At 28.8% G+C, this 21,561-nt stretch overlaps 1 protein-coding gene across 3 annotated transcripts in view; it reads right to left on the bottom strand.

The window, feature by feature from the left end:
- The window catches only part of LOC107449771 (E3 ubiquitin-protein ligase AMFR), a 193,653-nt gene that overhangs the window by 144,850 nt on the left and 27,242 nt on the right, over positions 1-21,561 (bottom strand). For all 3 annotated transcript variants that reach the window (XR_015428977.1, XR_015428976.1, XM_043041501.3), the window contains exon 2: positions 11,160-11,252. Coding sequence is in view for 1 of the 3 variants with exons in the window: in XM_043041501.3 (XP_042897435.1) it covers positions 11,160-11,252 (93 nt within the window). In the remaining 2 variants the exon portion in view is untranslated. The remainder of the gene's footprint in view (positions 1-11,159; positions 11,253-21,561) is intronic.

Below are 21,561 nucleotides of genomic sequence, written 5' to 3'. Positions count from 1 at the left end.
GCTATGAAGCATTGAAAGGATTAAATTTGGATTACTTACCCAAAATGCAACAAAATCAATTGAAAGATCTTTTACATAGACGCAAAACGTTGTTTTCGGGGAAGATAAGGATAGCTAAAGTTGGGAAACATGCGATAAAGCTGAAAGCTGAGGAGGATACGATGAAACCAAAAACGTATAAGATACCAGAAAACTTAAAGGGGAAAGTGGATGCACAGATCAATGAATTGCTAGCGTTAGGACTGATTGAACCGGTGGTAAGTGAGATAGCACACCCGGTAGTATGTGTTCATAAGAAAGACGGAACAATCAGGTTATGCATTGATTTCAGAAGTTTGAATGCTCTTACCGTTCCGGATGCATATCCAATGCAAAATATGATGGAGTTGAATTTCTTAGTAGGAAAGAAGAAATTCATTACTGTGCTAGATATGTTGAAGGGATATTGGGCTATACCGATGGAGAACGGCAGCAAACACCTCACAGCATTCCGAACTCACCGAGGCCAGTACCAATGGAATGTATTACCCTTTGGATTAAGAAATGCTGCTGCAACCTACCAAAGAGCTATGTCTAAAGTGGTTCAGTCCATGTCTGATTTCACTTGTGCTTATATCGATGATTTAGCAGTATTTTCTGATACGTGGGAGGAACATTTGATTCATCTTGAAGAAGTTTTTAAGAGATTGGAATATTTTAATTTCTCCGTGAACTTGAGAAAGTGCGAATTTGCTAGACAAAAGGTTAAATACTTAGGACATATTATTGGTTCAGGTAAACATGCTCCTGACAAAGAACGAATAAGAGTAATACAGAAATTAGAGGCACCCAAAACCAAAAAACAACTGAGAAGTGCTTTGGGATTATGCAACTTTTACAGGCAGTATATTCCAAACTTCGCAAAGATTGCTCTTCCACTAACAGAGCTTACTAAAAAGAAAGTTCCTAATGAGATTCCTTGGAGCGAAGAAGCTGAGAAGGCATTCAAGGAATTGAAGACGTCGCTATGTAAGATCGCAGAGTTACAAGTCCCAGACATAGAGAAACCATACTACTTGCATACGGATGCATCTCAAAATGCGGTCGGATGTTGTTTAGGTCAGTTAGATGAAGAAGGAAATATTCGTCCCATAGCTTTCGGTAGCCAGAAGCTGAATTCAACTCAACAGAAATGGTCTACAATTGAAAGGGAAGCTTATGCTATTATTTGGGCTTTGCAGAGATTTGAAACCTTACTCTGTGGTGCTAAGATTATTTTATTAACCGATCATAATCCCCTAGTATTTCTGACGAGTGCGACACCCCAAAGCCCGAGGTTGCAGAGATGGGCGTTAGCCATTCAACGCCATGATATTGAGGCAAGTCACATCAAAGGATCGAAACTTAGTAATGCAGATGCATTGTCCAGACTGTAAATATAAACTAAAATAAGACTCTGAACATTTTTTCCTATTATTATTATTAGGTGATTAAAGTAAATACCTAGTGTTAAGTTAAACCTAAGATTCAGTGAATATTTGGGTGAATGTGAAACATAGTTTGGTTATGTGTAAAGTGTGACCCTTAAATTATTTGCCATATTCGATCTTTGGATCTAATATGACTCTGGGGGGAAGGTGTCAGGGTCACGTGATGTAATAACACGCATTTTCTGATGTTGCGAGCTAAAAGCTTGATATTATAGATATGATTATTTTTTTTTGTTTTGGTTTTTTTGAACAATGGATGAAGAAAGAATAATAAAATGGTGAATTAGTTTTTGTAGAATTTTTGCGTTATTTCTTTTGTAAAAGGTTACGACTGACATTTCATTAAATGTATATTTCGAGTAGTGAAATTCTTTGCCTACTCATCCACTAATTCGAATTAATAATTTCACAACAACCTTTAATCCTTAATAATGAAATGATTATTATAATAAAGTTTGTTTACTTAAAAGATATTAAAAAAAAAATTTTATTGTTTAGCAGAGACTTAGTTTCCAATTCTATATTCATTAATTAATCTTAATGGTTCTGCTCGACAACCATTTACAATTTTTTTTAAATTTTATTTAATTTTCTGTTATGAAATTCTTTAAATATTTTTCGACGTAGAGATTATTTAGCAATAATGCTAAAAGCTGAAATTTATAAATGTATAATATTTATAAATGTTTAAGAGAATTTTTAGCAGCTACTTTGTACTAATTATTTTAATTGAAATGTTCATTATACGCAGTTTTATAATAATAATCGTAAAATTCATTGAACAATTGAGTATTACATTTTAAAATGCAAGTATAATTTAATAATTATTTCATTTTATAACTGCAAAACGGTAGATAAGTAACTTCGTTATAAAGTTTTACATGATACGAGAATATTATACGATTGCTATATAATGAAAGAACAACAATTTAAGTTTTAAACTTTTTGTGGAAAAGAAAAAATTGAAAATTTCTCCTGTCATCGGTGTTAGCGATTAGAGAGTCTTTTATCGTATAAATATTAAGTCAGTATTGTTCTCTTTTAAATAAAAATGCATTTTGCTCCGGAAAAAAAAATTACTAGAAATTTGTCGATAGAAATTCCCTAATTATAGCAGCAAAAACTAATCAAACTTTCCTTCATTACAATTTTGTGTAAATAATTATTATTAATAATATAAATGACTATTGAAAGGAATTAATTGAGCATGTCCAATTTTAATGAATTAACTGTTTACGCAATCAGATTAATAATTTTTTTCATAATTTACAAATGGAGAAAAAGTCTTTACAGTTTAAAAGTGAAGAGAAAAATATAGTTGAGATTAAATTTATAAAGTAAGCACAACCCGAAGGAGATTGAAGTAATGGCATTAAAATCGAAATTTCAAAAGAAAAAAAAATCACGTTTTAGTGTACCGTGAGCAGTAAACAAAAATCTAAAACTAACTTTTGATCTAATGATCAGATGTTTACGTTCTAGGACTCAATCTTAATGGATCGAGAGGGTGAATTCAAATATGCCGCTTAATTATAGCAGACAATATATTTTAAGTTCGGAAATCAAACACTAAAACGAGCCTACTTTTAGACATTTTTTTCCTGCGTATTCGGATTTTTGATCCCCAGTATATAGGGGTTGCCGCAATCTGGAAATATTATCCCAATAGTTTGGTCAGGAAAGCAATGCAATGTTAGGACCCCTTAGTGTTAACCTTACTTTTTGCGCATTTCACCATATCTTGGGAACTTTCCAGTGAACTTTTAAGTGAATTGAAAATTTTTTGCACTCAATGTTTTAATGTTCATTTAATTTAGAATTTCCTTCATTCCCTACCACTATTGTAAGATATTTACTTTTCACCTAACTTGTAAAATTAAAAAGTTTAGAATTCTTTACAAAATCACTCAGGCGAAGTGATTGCCTTTTATATAAATCTTATTTAGAAGGTATTTTTCTTAAACTATTTCATTTAAAGTTTTTATCATTTTAAGTTGAAATGAATGTCGCCCTGCTTTGCATAGTTCAAAAATTATTTCAAAGGAAACATAACTTAACATTAAACACTCAGGACTTACAATTATAAATCAAACAATCACTACATTTATTTATTAAAAAAAACTCTTATGAACTGATAATAAATTGATCTAAGTCCTAAATGTGAGTTCTATAATATATAATTTATTTAAACTCAGTATCTACAGCTGACCTCTGTTGTCGCCAATGGCTCAATTTTAAAATATAGTTTTTCGTTTACAAATTTTCGGATATTTTCATATGAAAGATAGTATTAAGTTTGAGAATTAAAAATTTTTGTTTAAAAAAGTTGTTAAAAATTATAATTATTATTAATACTTGACAACAGGAAGTTTTCAATTAAAGGTTGAAATTTTTTTTAATTATGTTATTTTTTAATTCTGTTATTTTTTTAACTATGTTTTTAATTACCTAATTCATATATCAGTATTTAGGAATCTATAAATTTATGCTACGTATGATCGTTGCAGAATAACCTGCACCCAATATATGCAAATAAAATATATTTTTAAAATTGTGCATTTTCTATTAATTGCATTTATTATTCTTATACTGAAAGAGTATCAAGGTATCCATGACCTCTATAATAAATGAAGTACATATTTACGGACTTTTATATATATTAAGGAATTGAGTTCACGAAGTTCAAGATCTCATCCCATTGAAAAAAAAAGTTATTTAATAAATATTTTTTTACAATAAATGCTTCTAGTAATAAAACAAATGCGATATAAGTCATTGAAGAAAAATCCCTTCATTTGTACATTTTTCCCTTCTTGAAATTATTTCACATATTTCTTTTTTCACTAGCGAATTTCCGATTACTTTAAAATTTTAAAAATATCGATTTTTTCATTTGCAAGAAATTTTTACTTTAAAGCGTGATAACATTTTTGAATACTCCAATTTTTTTTTCTAATAAATATGCCTTTGTTAATTTCTAAAAAAAAAGTTCATAAAAAAGTTTACATTATTCTTTTATCAAGATTGATTTAACAGAGAGAAAATCCCTAAATTAAAACAGGTTATGTTTTCTTACAATAAAAGTTAAATAGAATTAATTCTTTAAAATAGCGTTCCAATAAAACATGGTATTAAAAATGTTACGTTATTTTTTGTGATTGGTTCAATAATAAATTATTTTTATTTCTTCACAAACACAATTCTTGTAAAAAAAAAAATTAAATCTGTTATATCAAAAAACTAGATCGTTTTATAAAATATAAATTATTGCGCTTAATAAAATATAAATACAGTTTATTTGTAACGTGATCCTAAGAATAAAAAGTTTATTTTCTTTTTTAATTCTCTACTAAAATGAATTAATGAGTTATTTTTATTCATCATGGCTAGTCGAGGAGGAGAAAAAAAAATATCGAATTTCACTGTTTAGGTTAATGTAATTTCCTTCTCCCACCACATTTACGCGTAATCAATCGCCAATTCCACTTGCAATCGCCTAGTTTATAATCTACGGTATGTTTTGTCAATTCGCACACGGCGAGTCTTCAGCCGGCGGGGTTCGAACCCACGACCGACCATGGTATCCCGACCCTTGCTTACTCGTAATTCTAATAGACAAAGGGGGAGGGGGAACAAAAATTATTTGTAACATTTAGGAGGCCACCACCAAAAATGTGGGGGCCCTAGCCCTCTCAGGCCTTACGATAAATCAGACACTGAATGTTGGAGTACAACATGAAAAGTTTAATTTAAAGCATCTTTACGATAAAGCATCTTTACGGACAAATACATGATGTTGAGCCGCGATGGCTCAGGGGATAGAGCGTTCGCATTCCAATGAGGCGAACCGGGTTCGAATCCCAGTCGACACGAATTCTGCATCCGACTTGCACCGACCACAGTGCTGACGTGAAATATCCTCAGTGGTAGACGGATCATGGTCCCCTTGTCGTCAGGTTAATCGTGGGAGGTTCTCGTGGTCTTCCTTTCCATGTAACGCAAATGCGGGTTAGCTCCATCAAAAAGTCCTCCACGAAGACAAATTTCTCCCAATACAGGAGTTCCCTTGTCTTCTGGATTGGGTTCAAAATGACGAGGCAACGGAGTTTAACATGAGTAGTCGTAAAGTCATAAAATTGGGTCGGCTGTTCAACGACGGTTATAAAACACATGATGTTAAATTGTTGCTGTAGAAATTTGAGAAGGGGAAAATAAAACGTGAATGATTTACAGAGATGCCAACTGCTCCGGATACGGCAAAATAATTTTTAAAAAAAAAACGGTAAATAATTACAAAGTAAATTTTGCAAATATTTAGCTATTTTAGCTTGCTTTTTAAAAGGTATAGTATGACATAAGTAATATAAAGTGATGAATTATATATACCTACGAATTATTTAGAAATAGTGGTGGATCAATTGAATTTATTAAACCAAGAATCACAATTAATAAACTACCACTTTAAAATATATATTTGCTGTCCGGAACAAGTTGGCATCTCTGGATTTATAACAAATGAAACAGTGAAAAAAGTTTTTCTTTTCGAGAAATAAGCGATTGCTGTTCTGTTGTGAAAAGTAAATTTTCAAATAATAAAATAAAATATGCATAAAATAATACTGTTAGATCTGTCGAAAAAAAACATATGAAACATATTTTCGAAAACAGGCAAGGTGATGAACAGTTATGAAAATTTACGAAATGCGAAAACATAACATCGATATTTAAATCTAGTAGTACAGGATTGCCACAGAAAAAAAATGAACAAAATAGTTGCTTTTAGTAGCCTACAGCATGAAAATAACGGCCGAAAACTATGAAAATAGTTGCCTAAATAAGAACAAAAATTCATCAATAATATGATTAAAATTTTGTTAGTGACTTAATCGTCATATACCATGATCCATTCAGTTAAGTTGGTGGCAAATATGATAATTTTTATATAAACGTTAATGCTTATATAAATATATATATGAAAATTGATTACTCAAATTCGAAATTTTCACGTATCGCAATATTGTATTAAAATTTTTTTCTTTCAAAAACATGCTGAATTTCATAGCAATAATCATTGAAAAGGCGACCGAGAAACGAAATAGACTTACAATGGAATTTGTGCAGATTGAACGAATTAAAAAGTGAAGACTCAAATTTGCAATTCAAAATTCTCAACATTTTTTTTATTTTTTAAGGAAAAAAAAAGTTCAGTGTGTTCAGAAACTATCTTGTGGGGTGCAGATTTTCCACTCAATTTATACTTTAAAAAAAAAAATTTAAAAAAAAAAAACAGATCGCTAGGAGTACAGAAAAGTCTCCTAATAGTCTCCTTTTCCTGAAAATAGTTGCCTCCTTAGCCTTTTCAAGCAACAAAAAAAGTTGCCTTAGTCGCCTCATGCCAAAAATAGTTGCATTTTAGTCGCCTGTGGCAACCCTGTAGTACTATATAAAATAAAAAAATCTGAGTAACTTATCATACAAGAATAGTAGTGATAGTAAAAATAACTTATCATATAAGCAAGTGGAAAAAGTAGATATGAATCATAAATGGAAGGTCCTTCGAGAACTAGCATGATGCTAAACAAATTAACAAATGTGGGAGTTAAAACATTTATGGTCTGGTAAGAGTATGTTTAAAATAAGAATAACAGATAATTACAGTATAAATTACTTAATTGATTTACTGTGTAGCGCCTGTAAACAAATTGTACTGAAGGTTCGTTTTGATTTCAAATGAATGAAGCAGTCCAAAAATGTATTAGCAGAAGACAATCAATTACAGTTACAAATTAAGGCTTTGAAATCTCAGACAATTCAATGAACTCGGTTATCAGAAACTCTAGGACAGTCCTCTATATAGGTTTGACGACCAAAATTATAGCATAATCGGACATAGGGGAGGATCCAGAAATTTCTCATGGGGGGGGGGTTCATAGACTCAAATCCCCCCACCCACAATTAATTTTTTTTATTTAAAAAACAAAAAATAATTATTTTCTTGAAAAAAAACTGGGATTTTTAATGCTAGTCTTCTCCTAATGAACAATAGAACAATACCGTCATGTGGGGCTACTTTGTGCAGGATTTTGCAGTTTTAGAACTCTTACATGTAAAAAAGCTGTGTTAATTCAAACTTTAGTAAAATATTTATTCATAACTGGACTCAGATGAGTGAATTTGATCAATATTGGCATTATTTGTATGTAATATTTACAAATAATAAGTCAAAACATACCTTGTACAAAGTAGCCCCCAAGTGGGTCTACTTTGTGCAGCGATAGGAATTCAGTTTAATAATCATGTTTTTTTGTAAAATATTGATATAAAATTGTTACAAAAAAGTTAATTGTTGTCATTTTTAATAACGAAAACATCAAGATATGTAAAGATATTAGTTTAAAAATAATTTTCAGCGTTAAAAAAACATTTTTTTATAAAGAATTTTTCCTTAAAGAATGTTTATTTCAAAACATTTGAGTTTAAACAAAAGGAAACCATATACATTTTTGAACATTGAAATGGATGAAATTTCAAAAATAATAATTATTACATACTCGTTCACATTTATTATATTGATAAATTTGAACATAACATGCTTGAATAAACATGACAGAACATGATCTTCAGTTTGTCAAAATCACCTGATGTCCTATAAAATATATTTTTATGTGTTAAATCGTTTGATTAATTTTTAGAAAAATCTTTGTAGAAGAAAAATAACAGTTTCCCAGCACGTTGCACGTGTTTCCTGTGAATTTTACTATAGATAGTATTTCTGTGGATTTTGTACTTCCGAGAAGCTTCTGCAATCGACATACCTCCAGCAACTGAATGCAAACATTGTTGCAGCTTTTCTTAAGTGTAATCACGGTAGTTTCTCGTTCCAGGTATTTTTTTACAACGTCTGACAATTTTTCCTTCGAAAAAAAAAAAAACGAATGAAACTTTGCACAAAGTAGCCCCACAGTGCATTTTTTTTCATTTTCCGTTTATTTGTTATTAATTTTCAATTTTTTTTTAACGCTAACATGATATAATTGTTTATTAATATATAAATAAAAAGTTTTGCACTTACGACAATTGTGTTTACGACTTTGTATTTCACAGCTAAAGTTTCCAAGCACACTTTTCGACGTCCGACGTTCTCGGAAAGTTGTTGACATTGGATAAACAAAACACACTCTGAGATTGTTATAAAATTCGAAAAAATTTTTCTAGTAATAGAGGAGACTTCTATCTTCAAATTCCACAAATTTTTAACGTGAAAAAAACATAATACTGAATAGCAGCACTTGAAAAGTGCCAAATTCGAATTTGCACAAAGTAGCCCCACATGACGGTACATAAATAATTCAAGTATTCAAAATCTTTAAACAGTGATTTTGGAAACAGTGAAGAACATAATTAGATGGAGAATAAAATCGATTTTTCCGACCTACCTAGGTGTATATACCTCCTTAAATAATTTTTAAAATATTTTATTTCTATTAAAAAAAAAAAAAAAAAATCCTTCCTTTTTGTTGGGGGGGGGGGGGAATGACCCCTATGAAAAAAATTTAAGCACTACATACATTAACAAAATCCAAAATAAATTTCAAAGACTTTACATGATTATATAAAACTACTAGTTTCTGACAAAGAACTCTTTTCTTAATTATATTAGCCATTATAAAATGATCAAGATATTTTTCGGTTCGATATCAGAGGATGGAAAATGAAGCCTAAAATTGAGAATATCTTGTAAAATGCACATACATGAGAGTGCGATAATCTCACCGAACCCAGCTCAGTAGACGAATATGCAAATTAGCAAGTAATTCAAAAAACAACTAAAATGATTTGAGTTTTCATACTCTATGGGGCGACAGTACACCAAAATAGATTGTGGTTGAATGAATTGTGAAAATGTTGATTGAACAATGTGAAAAGCAGGCCTTTTCATAATACGTGGCGAAAATCAACACGGTAAAGAAAATAATCTCACTTTCGAAAAGGGAAAATTAAACCCAATGAAAAAAAGCACCTTTAAGGGCTTTTAAAAAACGAAAATCGAAAATAAGCACCTTTAAGCACTTTTTTAAAAACGCTACGCACAATGTTAAAGGCATTGCATTTATTTTATTTAGTTTTAAAATTATTATAAAATTATATGAAATTTAAGACAAGTATATAGATATTTTTTTTATTTTCATCATATTTATAACATAAGAGTAAAAAAAATTCTTTGGTTGAAATTCAGCTGAATAATATACAGTATGATAAAAAAAATATAGAATCAATGTTGAAAAGAATCTTGTTTCAATTTTCATCTGTAACGTCTATGTAATATTCTTTGCGAAAACATGTTTTGTAAATGTATAACATACTTTTTCTTATGGCTAATTCATCAATATCAGAAACTTGACACCTGCTTCTGCTCAACTTTTTGCATTTTTTTTAAAGCCTTGTTTAAAATGTTTTAAATAAAACTAAAATTTGCGATAACAGCAATCTAAAAAAAGTTACTGATAATAGTCAAATTTCAATTATTAATACTAAAGCCAGCTTTTAAAAGGTGATATATTTTTACTGCTTCACACAGGGTATATGCTACATTTTAAATTTTCACATTTGACTTTTCATGACAATTCCAAGAATTTTTCATGACTTAACGAAGTTACTATTTTCTCGGACAAAAACACAATAAATTTTTTAAAAAAGCATAATAACATTGATTGAAATGATAGGTATAACCAAAACTGATATACTCTGCATCTTCATATTTATTTTAAATTTAAAAAACAGAGTAAAGAAAGAGTTGAAGCAATAAAATAGTTGAAAAAAATACAAAAGCAAATAATTTTTTTTCCTGCTGAATTATATTCTAAATATACTCTTCTTGTTCATCAGAAAGCAAAGAAATACTCCTAATTCTTCTGTTCTCATTTCGGAATTTAAAAAAAATTCGCCAATGACTGGCTAGCTTCAGCTAAAATTTTAAATTGATTTAAAAAAAACATTTAAACAAAAATTCTGAAATTACAGAAGTTTAAAAAGATAATTTGCTCTAGAAATGATGTTTCTTGAAACACCATAATTTCTAAAGAAGACGATAAAAACATTTTATATACTATTAATAAAATATGATTGAGTGGAGATTTTGTTACAAATTCAGATATTCGGAACAACGTGAGAGGGGGATAGATTCGATTTTAAAAATTAGATTTTTCGGCAATCGAAATCCATGACTTTTCAGGATTTTTTTAAGAAAATAGTTATAATCATGACATTTCATGACTAATTTTGTTCAATACCGAAATCCATGACTTTCTAGGTGCGCGGATACCCTGGATTTAGTTACTGGTCTTTATAATATACCAACTTTCCTGATGTTTGAAAATCTTTTCTAATCTCCGCACAGCAACAACAAAAAAAAAGAAGTTTTATTCACAGAGCTATCTTTTTTGCGGATATCATCGCGTGAGCTTAAAGAGATATCTTTTCATTTTTTTTTTAATATTTAATAAATTTATTAATTTTTAAAAGCTTTTTAAAATTGTCATCTCTTTCATTAATCTATTATTTTCCATTTTTTCTCTATATTTTCAACTTATATGTACATATTAGTGAGTTAAGTTAAAACATACCATTTCCTTTTATACAAAACTGAAGACAAAATCTTATAAAATGGGGGGAAGAATAGTTAAGTCTTACCTGTTGTTCTGACACTCTTAAATCACCGAACACCAATTTCTGAATTATTTTTCCAATAAGAATAAAGCAGCAATACGTTATATTTATCAGAGTCTGAAAAGAAAAGAAAAAAACATCATTTTAGTTTGGCATGAAATAGAAGATACAAATAACTATGACTTAAATCAAATGTATTAACTTAACCAGCGATATAAATCGCGATCTATAATCGTGATTTATTATTCACAAACTTTTAGTTTCTTGCAGTTTCATTACAAACTTTAAGCTTCATTCATTAAAATGACTTCAGTTAAATTATAAGGATCATTTTAGAAGATTTCAGGCGTTTTAAACAAAAGGTAGAATCCATCTAAAGAAATAAACTGAACCATTTTAGTTTGGCATAAAATAGGAGACACAAATAACTATGACTTAAATCAAATGTATTAATTAACCAGCGATAAAAATCGCGATCTATAATAGTGATTTATATCACTGATTCATTATTCACAAATTTTTAGTTTCTTGCAGTTTCATTACAAACTATAAGCTTCATTCATTAAAATGACAACAGTTAAATTATAAGGATCATTTTAGAAGATTTCAGGCGTTTTAAACAAAAGGTAGAATCCATCTAAAGAAATAAACTGAACCATTTTAGTTTGGCATAAAATAGGAGACACAAATAACTATGACTTAAATCAAATGTATTAATTAACCAGCGATAAAAATCGCGATCTATAATAGTGATTTATATCACTGATTCATTATTCACAAATTTTTAGTTTCTTGCAGTTTCATTACAAACTATAAGCTTCATTCATTAAAATGACAACAGTTAAATTATAAGGATCATTTTAGAAGATTTCAGGCGTTTTAAACAAAAGGTAGAATCCATCTAAAGAAATAAACTGAACCATTTTAGTTTGGCATAAAATAGGAGACACAAATAACTATGACTTAAATCAAATGTATTAATTAACCAGCGATAAAAATCGCGATCTATAATAGTGATTTATATCACTGATTCATTATTCACAAATTTTTAGTTTCTTGCAGTTTCATTACAAACTATAAGCTTCATTCATTAAAATGACAACAGTTAAATTATAAGGATCATTTTAGAAGATTTCAGGCGTTTTAAACAAAAGGTAGAATCCATCTAAAGAAATAAACTGAACCATTTTAGTTTGGCATAAAATAGGAGACACAAATAACTATGACTTAAATCAAATGTATTAATTAACCAGCGATAAAAATCGCGATCTATAATAGTGATTTATATCACTGATTCATTATTCACAAATTTTTAGTTTCTTGCAGTTTCATTACAAACTATAAGCTTCATTCATTAAAATGACAACAGTTAAATTATAAGGATCATTTTAGAAGATTTCAGGCGTTTTAAACAAAAGGTAGAATCCATCTAAAGAAATAAACTGAACCATTTTAGTTTGGCATGAAATAGGAGATTATTGCGATGATTATTTACAAAAAAAAAACAACAAAGAACAAAATAATTTGAACGTTTCCCCCACCAACACAATGCGAGAATATCACCCTTAATATTCGAATCAAAAACTATTACACGTTCAATTTAAAAAAAAAAAAAAAAAAAACAATTGTAGTTTTTATTGTAAACATAGCGCTTTTGTTATCTTAAATAAGAAACATACGTTTTTTATTATTAAAAGTATCTTGCAGAAAAGTATTAGCAGGGGTCTGTCCAGACATTTTGTGAAACGTCCGTTTCTGTGAAACTGAAAAAATTACACATAAATTATGAATATAAAATACGTAAAGTCACATTCTTTCAACCAGGGTTCTGCTTTTGTGAATGTGTGCAAATAGGCTCCAGTGATTGCAAAAAAAACTTTTTCCAGGAGTTTTAAAATTGTAAAGACATACAAGATTATGCTCATCAACACTGTAAAATTATAATTAAAAAGAATTAAATTTTAAAAAGTAAACAGCAATTGCTGCTACTAAATTAGAGATGCAACATACAAATATTTGGTATTTAGCCTATACTGCTGAACACAGAATATTCATTTCGGAGGAATAAAGGAAGAAGTGTCTGACGAAGACAAAACTTAGTTCGTTTACACATGTATTTCTTTCCCCCCTTCCTGGGAATGGTTTATTCGACTAACAAAACAATAATGAAGATAAACAAATTTGTGAAGGGTCCGATTAAAAGATAAAAACGGACCCTTCACAATATAATTTAAGTTAAAATATTTTGTGAAGGGTCCGTTTTTATGAAAAGATATTTTGTGAAGCCGTTAACGGACCCAAATTTCTTCTAAACAGACCCCTGATTAGTGATGGGGAGTTTTGTCGCAGATAGCTCGAAAAACTACTGCAACAGGGTAGTTTAGCTATAACCAATCTCAATTAGATTCAATGTTGGAAACATTTTTAGAAGACGAAATTAACACCGCGAAAAAAATTTCCATGCAAAGTGATGATCTGTTGTTCGAATTAAAAATTATATCAATTTAACTATCAATTCGATTCTCGCAGTTAAGCTTAAATTTTATGTATTGAACTTTTGTTCAATTGTAACTATATATATATATTTTTTTTTTAAAAAAATTAGCCGATATACAAGGATTAATATAAAATAGGTGGAGAATAAATTTTTAAATTTTTTTTTTAAATTATTTTACTTCTACGACAGTATATTTTAATTTTCACCAATTCACCACTTTCGGTGCTAAAAATAGTTTAAAATATTTACAAAAATGAAATATTTCACAGAATAGTTTTTTTTTCCCTCTTAAAATCATCAGTTTAAAAAGCATCATTTATATATCATATTAGATGATATTGATGTTAGAAAATATAAGAGTACAAAATAAAAGTAATAAAAAGCAGGAAATGCAAAAAGATCTCTTCTGCAAACTTCAACCTAATCCTTCGATATTAATTTTAGAACAATGTATAATTAATTCATGTATATTTAAATAATTAAATTAAAATTTAATTTATAATATCTAATTTAAGCCTCAATTTTGTGACATAATATTCTCCTTTTTTTTGCTATATTTATTATCTGTTGATATCTGTTATATCTAAGACTATTTCTGTTTGGGAATTTTTTTTCCCAATCTTTCTTACCTCTGCTTTTTTTTCTTGTTGGGAAGAACCCATTAAGATTCTTCACGTCATCATTGTTAGATAGTATGACTATCCAATTCTTCGTTAACTAGTACTAAGGAATTTACTCTGTAACTAAAATTAAAGAGTTTCTCCTATAAAGGCTAAAAATATCTGGCTAACAAAAACATATATATATATATACATACATATATATAAATACATATATACACATACATATGGGTGATTCGCACTGTCCCTTGCTCCAAGATCTAATACTATAATACTAAAAGAACTTTTTTTTAAAACAATTAATAAATTGCATTGCTGTTAGCATTTTAAAATGACTTTGCACTAGCATTGACTGTTTTGTATAGTTAAAAAATTAAATTGAATATCAAAATGTCATTTTCCTGACATGTCCCAAACAATGTTTCCAATAATAACTAGCTTCAAAACTTTCCATAAATTTTTCAATATCTAATTTTTTTTATCTCAACCTGTGTAAGCATTTCTAGAATATACGCAGAGGGTATTATTTACAAAAACTTCGTTTAAAATAATTTTTTCTGTCAATAATTTTTTTGTCCCAAGAAAATCTGTTATTTTTTCTGGCTACTTTTATTTAGTGGTTTATAACCATAAATAGATGGAGCCAGCAATCAATATCTTATGTTAATTGATTGATTAGATACCCTCCAACATGTCTTGTTGCAAGAATAAAAAACCAATTTTCTGGTTCAAAATCTATATCAAAAAGTTTTTCAAGATGAGTAGGTTTTTGTGTTGTCCTTTTCCTGGCTTCTTGAAATCATTAATAACATAAACTACATAGAATTAACTGAGTTATTTTAAGAAATCCTGTTGTTTTATGCAGAATGTAAACGTCTTAGGCCAAAATCTTAAATTAAAGTTATATGCTATAAAATGGCGAATTTGTCATTATCCTGGCTTATGAATGCCAGGACATTGAAGTGTTACCAGAAATTCTTTTTAACTGCTAATACTGTAAGGAGGAAAAGCAAATATTAACCTAATACCAAGTTTATGTATGATTGCAATATGGTTGGATGTAATCAAAGTTATTTTTTATTTATTTAATGATTGATTATTAAACACAATTTTATTCTGTACACATCAGCAACAAAAATTTTTTTGTTTCCTTCTACAGTGGATAAAAAGAATTAATTTAAGCAATTTATGTTCCATCTAACATAAAGGCTTAAGTTTAGTTACTTACTATTAACTTAAAATGACTGTTTTTTAAACTTCTAAGGTAATATGTCATTTTCCTGGCATTCAAGATTTGGTGAATTTCTATTTTATTTTTTTCCTCGAGCAAATGTCAATAAACTACACTGCTGTCTGTAAGATATTAATAAATGTAACTAAAGAAGTATACAAAAAATTTTTTTTAGATTATTTTGAACACTTTAAAGAAATTTTTTGGTCCGAATTGTCATGTTTAAAAAGAATCACCTACATCAGAGAGTTGCTGATTTTTGATAAGAATAGTTTTACGGGCTTTCCATTGATTTTGCAAGGTTATTACTAACCTGTTACGGATATTTTAATTTAATTTTGCTGAGTCTATATGTGGTCGTCATATAAAAGTGTTTTTATAAGAAAGAACAGTTTCTTTAATGTAGCTTGATTCGCCACACTCCCTTCATGCAATCTTAGAAAGGAGACTTGTCAACATTGCAGTCTCACGAAGAAAAAAGGGATATGTTGCGTAAAAAGTTAAATTTCTTTTAAAACTCCATATTTTTTTCAGTGAAATAAAGATGTCATAAAAATATATCTCCCCCCCCCCCCAAAAAAAATTTTAAAACTCATGTTCAGCAAATAAACTTATATCATAAACGTGCTGCTCTTATTACGTACATTTATTAAGTCTTATTACGTTAATAAACTACATGCAATTCGTCTTACATTTTTAAGAAATAAACATAACTATAGTTTATGGCAGCGTTTCCGAAACTTATGACTTTTTTTGTACCCAGGGGTCTGTCTAGGTTTTTCTGAACGGCACCTATTTTGTGAAAATTTAACATAATTTTTGAAAATTATATTAAAAAATCAACACAAAAATATGGATTTATTGTTTCCTAAGGGATCCAAAAATAAAATTTTAAGAAAAAGCATTTTGTGAAATTACCGTCTTTCCTAAAGTTGAATATGTGAAACTACCGTTTTTCCTGAAGCTGAATTTGTGAAGGTACCGCTAAACGGTAGTAAATTCGGTCTGAACAGACCCCTGGACCCTTTCTAAATTTTTCGTAACGCTGTGTACCACTAACAAAAAAATTGATATATTTTTTTTAAAAATATGTTTACTTTTCGTTTCGGTACAAAGTTTTCGGTAAAAAAAAATCTTAAATTTTGGTAAAAAATTCCATGTTAAGGATAAAAATTATATTTTATTAAAATAATCAAAATAAGCAGAATTTATTACAAACCTTCATAAAAAAAATTGCACAAAAGTTAAAAATCACAACTGACTGATGACACCGCTCATTATTAACTGTTAACTCTGCAAAAAATAGCAGAAGAAGAATACGTAATCGTAAATTTTCATGACTAGCTTTGTTTTCAAATAAAATTTTTTGAAATTTTCGTTTAAGAACGCATACCTCCTCTAAACTGTTCCCGTACCCCTGGGGGTACGCGTACCACACTTTGGAAAACACTGGAAGGTAAAACAGCATAGTTTTTTTTTTAATTACTAGAAGGTTCATTACACTGTCGATCGCTTAACAAACCCTGTACATCTATCTCATTTTAGTTTTGTTCCTTCCTAAAAATCAATAAAAAATTTTTAAAAAAAATAAGATTTTGTTTTTAAAATATTCGTTACACTTTTAAGAGCATCTTGTTAATATTTAAATTTATTTGTTAAAAAATTTATAAATATAACTTTCTATCATATAACTGTTAAAATTAGAAAATGTTTCAAATTTCTTTTGAACCGTTTATAGTTTTAAACATTTTGATAAAAAACATTAACTTTATATCTAGCAGCATCAAATCCCAAGTTCTTAGTGTCTTATTTTTATTTATTTATTTTTTTATATTTTATTTTTTTTTATAGATTTTGGTTATGATTTCTGAATTTTTTTTCCATTCTTGATATTTCATTTAAAATGATTATTAATTTTTATTCATTGATCTTATTTTGATCGCTTATTTTTGCATTTTCAAAAACTTACTGTTATTGAAATTTACTTTTTCTTTGAGGAATTTTACTTTATTAAATTGATTTAATATGATTAGCATAAAAATGTTATAGGATATTCTAGTTTCGTTTTAATTATATTATGTGTTATATATAATATATGATCAATTGAATATTTTAGTAAAATTTAAATTTCGTTTAAGTATTTATCTTAAAGTAACGATAAATAAGCAACTATGAGATTTAATTTACTTCTAAATGCAATATTTAATTGTTAAAATTTATTTTGGTTTTTTGAATGCCCTTACGGAGCGGCAAAAATTACAAATTTAAAATGGATGAAAATGCCAAAAGCAATACAGATAATTCGGAAAAGGAATTGAGTGATAATTTACAAAAATTAAGTATGTACAGGATAAACCAAGTACAAAGTGTACAGGATAAACCAGACATACTAGTCTTTAAGCCTGACATTGGTGTTCAATTCACATCCTGGCTCGAACATTTCGAAAAACAGGCTCAAACATTTCGAAAAACAAACTCTAGATGCTAAACTTAATGACGAATGGAAAGTTAGAAATTTTCAAAAATTCATTAAAAGTTCAGCTTTGAAATTGTATATTAATAACTGCCTTAATTGTAATCCATATCAAGAAATAGTTGAAATTTTTCAAGAACGTTTCTTTTCACCTCCTTTTGGCTCTAATGATTTTCAAAATTTAAAATTTTTTGGCCAAGCTAAAGACCTAAATTCATATTTTACCGAAAAGGTAGAGATAGGTCGAAAAATAAATTTAAGTAATGATAATATAATTGAGGGTCTATCTATTGGTTTGCCCCACCAAATTAAAACACTTTTGGTTTTAAAAGAACCCAAAACCCCAATTGAATGGCTCACTATTGTTTCGAAAATAATTCATGATGTACCTACGGTCTTACCCCAAACTGAAACTAAAAAAATTACCAGAGTCTAAATTTAATGGGTATAGACCACAATATCAAGGCTGGGCACCAAGGCGGCCATTCTTTAACAACTCAGGTATTCCAAATTATAATCCTCGACAAAATCAAAATTTTTCCCGGTCAAGTCAAAGTTATAACCAACAATCCCAATTTAGACCTAGAATTCAAAATGAAAAGTTTCAGAAAAATAAACAACAAACTAGTCATTTCGCCCATGCTTCCTAGGAGTTGCCTCCTAAGCCATGCAAATACTGTGATAAGCTTGGTATAACCAATGCTTATCATTGGGGCCAAAATTGTGTAAACAAACCCAATTCTTTGATGGCTGAGAATCAAACCCAGCATAACCAAGAAAGTGACCAACCACGAAATTGACAATTAATAATATCCGGATACATACAAAAAAAAAAAAAATGAAAACTATGAAAGTGACAAATACCTGATTACGACAAATAAAACTATCCTGTTAAATATTGATACAGGTAGTACTTTAAATATCATCCCAACTAAACTTTTTGAAAAACTTAATGTCCAAAAAGAAAGAAAGAACTTTGTTAATGTAAAACAAAAAGGTATTTTGCAATTTGACCAAACCTGTACTTTAAATTTAAAAATTGGAAATATAGCTAGGTCAGTGGAATTTTATATTTTAAATACTGATCTACCTTATGCCATATTGGGTTTAAAGGAATGTAATGGGTTTAAATTTGTGATAGATTGTGTTGAACGAGTTGTAATGCAAAATCAGAGAAAACTTATCACTTTTTCGGATTATAAAAGCAACACACGTTTCTTTGCACGTTTCTCCTGAAATCCAGGTTAATGATTGCAACAAAAATACCAATAAAGAAAATAACGCTAAGAATAAAAGTAAGGAAAGTAGAAATAAAAGAAAAAATGTTAAATCAAATAATAATAAACAAAAGGAAGAATTTGTTATGGAAAATAAAATTTTGGACATGAAAATAAATAAAAATGTAAACAAAGATAATTTAAAGCAAAATGAAACAAAAAAGTAGACTTAAAAATAAAGATTTAAAAAGCAAAACTGAAAATAATCTTGAGTTTTCAAATTTTCTTGAGACTTAATGTGATAATGGTGCGCAACATTGTCAAAACCATGTTGATGGAATTATGCAAATTCCAGATGATGAAAAAAATTCCCAACTTCACGAAATTTTAGAAGATTTTTCAGATATTTTTGCTAAAGATAAATATGATATAGGGACAATAAGAATTGAACCTCAAAGGGTAAGATTAACATCAGACTTACCAGTATCCTTACGAGCATACAAAACTTCTCCAAAACAACAAGAGGAAATCGATAAACAAATTGAAGAATTGTTAAAGCATAATATAATTAAAGAAAGCTCTTCTCCCTATTCTGCTCCAGTAACTTTAGCTTTTAAAAAAGATGAAAATAAAAAAAGTAGATTGTGTATAGACTTCAGAAAATTAAATCAAATTACTAAATCGGATGCAGAACCATTACCTCTTATAGAAACTCTTATAGATAAATTAGGCGATAGTGTTTATTTTAGTAGGGTAGATATGGTAAGTGGTTATTGGTAAATTCCAATCAACCCTGAGGACACTGAAAAACTTGCTTTTGTCACCAATAGTGGAAGAACGCCCCTAGTATTTTTCAAAGAACAATACGTAGAATACTCACTAAACATAAAATTTCATTTGCAGCTAATCATTTTGATGATATCATAATTTATTCTAATAGTTTTGAAGAGCATTTAAATCACCTAAAGGAAATTTTTGAAATATGTAGATTTGAAAATTTAAAATTAAAAACTTTTAAATGCTCTTTTTTGCAAACTAAAGTTCAATTTTTGGGTTACGAAATATGTAATAGTATAGTAACTCCTGATAACAACATTGAAGCAATTAAAAACTTAAAACCTCCAACTAATGTCAAATCTCTTCAACGATTTTTAGGGTCAATAAATGTGTATAATAAATTTATAAGTAATTATGCTAAAATTAGAGCACTTTTAAATAATCTCTTAAAGAAAAATATACCCTGGTGTTGAACTCGCAAATGTCAAGAAGCATTTGAAATTTCAAAAAACGCTTTAGTTTGTAAACCAATTTTAAAATATTTAACCCTAAATTACCATGTCATATTTTTGTTGACGCAAGTCAAAGTGGTGTTGGAGCAATTTTGAAACAGCCAGATGTTTCAGGTGTCTTACATCCAATAGCATTCCAGTCTCGTTCGCTAAGAGACTATGAGAAAAATTATGCTATCACAGAACTGGAATGTCTTGCTATTGTTGATGCATTAAACAAATTTTATCATTATTTATTTGGAAATAAATTTACCATACATACAGATCATGCGGCTTTAGTTTGGTTAAAAAATTCTAAAAATCTGAAAGGTAGATTGTTTCGCTGGTCTTTACTACTAAGTATGTATGATTATGATATAAAATACACAAAAGGCACCTTGAACTTTGAAGCTGACATGTTATCCCGAGATATTTCTGACAATATTGAACACAATAGTGATGTTGATTTAAATAATGTAAGCCATTTTTCACATCTTTTGCAATTAGATGAAATTCGCGAAGCCAACAAAATGATAATTTAACTGGAAATTTTATTAAAATAGATAATGTTTTGTGCTTACGTAAAAAGTGTTTTACTAAAATTGTTGTTCCATTCTCTTTAAGGCATGAATTACTTGAAATTACTCATAAAAATTTTGGCCATCCGGGAATTCAAAAAACTATTAATTTACTTACTCCTGTTTACTATTGGGAAAATATTACTTTGGACATGACAAATTTTAACAAACATTTTCATACTTGTCAAATTAATAAAAAACCTAGACATAAAAGATTTGGATTACTTCAGGAAATGCCCCCAGTTGACAAACCTTTTGAAATAATTGCAATCGATAGTGTAGGTGGTTTTAATTATTACAAGTCTACCAAAAAATATTTAACTTTAGTAATTGATCATCACACTCGATATATGTGGTCCTTTGCCTCTAAATCAATAACTACGGAAACCTATGTTAATATTTTGCACCAAATTTTTCAAATTCAAACCCCTAAAAGTATTGAGTGATAGAAATGCCGCGTTTACTTCTTCCCAGTTTAAAAATTTTTTTAAACATAGCAAAGTCAAACAATTGTTAACTACAGCCCATAGACCCGAAACTAA

Source organism: Parasteatoda tepidariorum, chromosome 9 (genome assembly GCF_982258835.1).
Source record: "Parasteatoda tepidariorum strain Cologne lab strain chromosome 9, Ptep-v5.0, whole genome shotgun sequence".
In the NCBI taxonomy this organism is placed as follows: Eukaryota; Metazoa; Arthropoda; class Arachnida; order Araneae; family Theridiidae; genus Parasteatoda; species Parasteatoda tepidariorum.
This window is presented reverse-complemented; position numbering and strand designations above follow the sequence as displayed.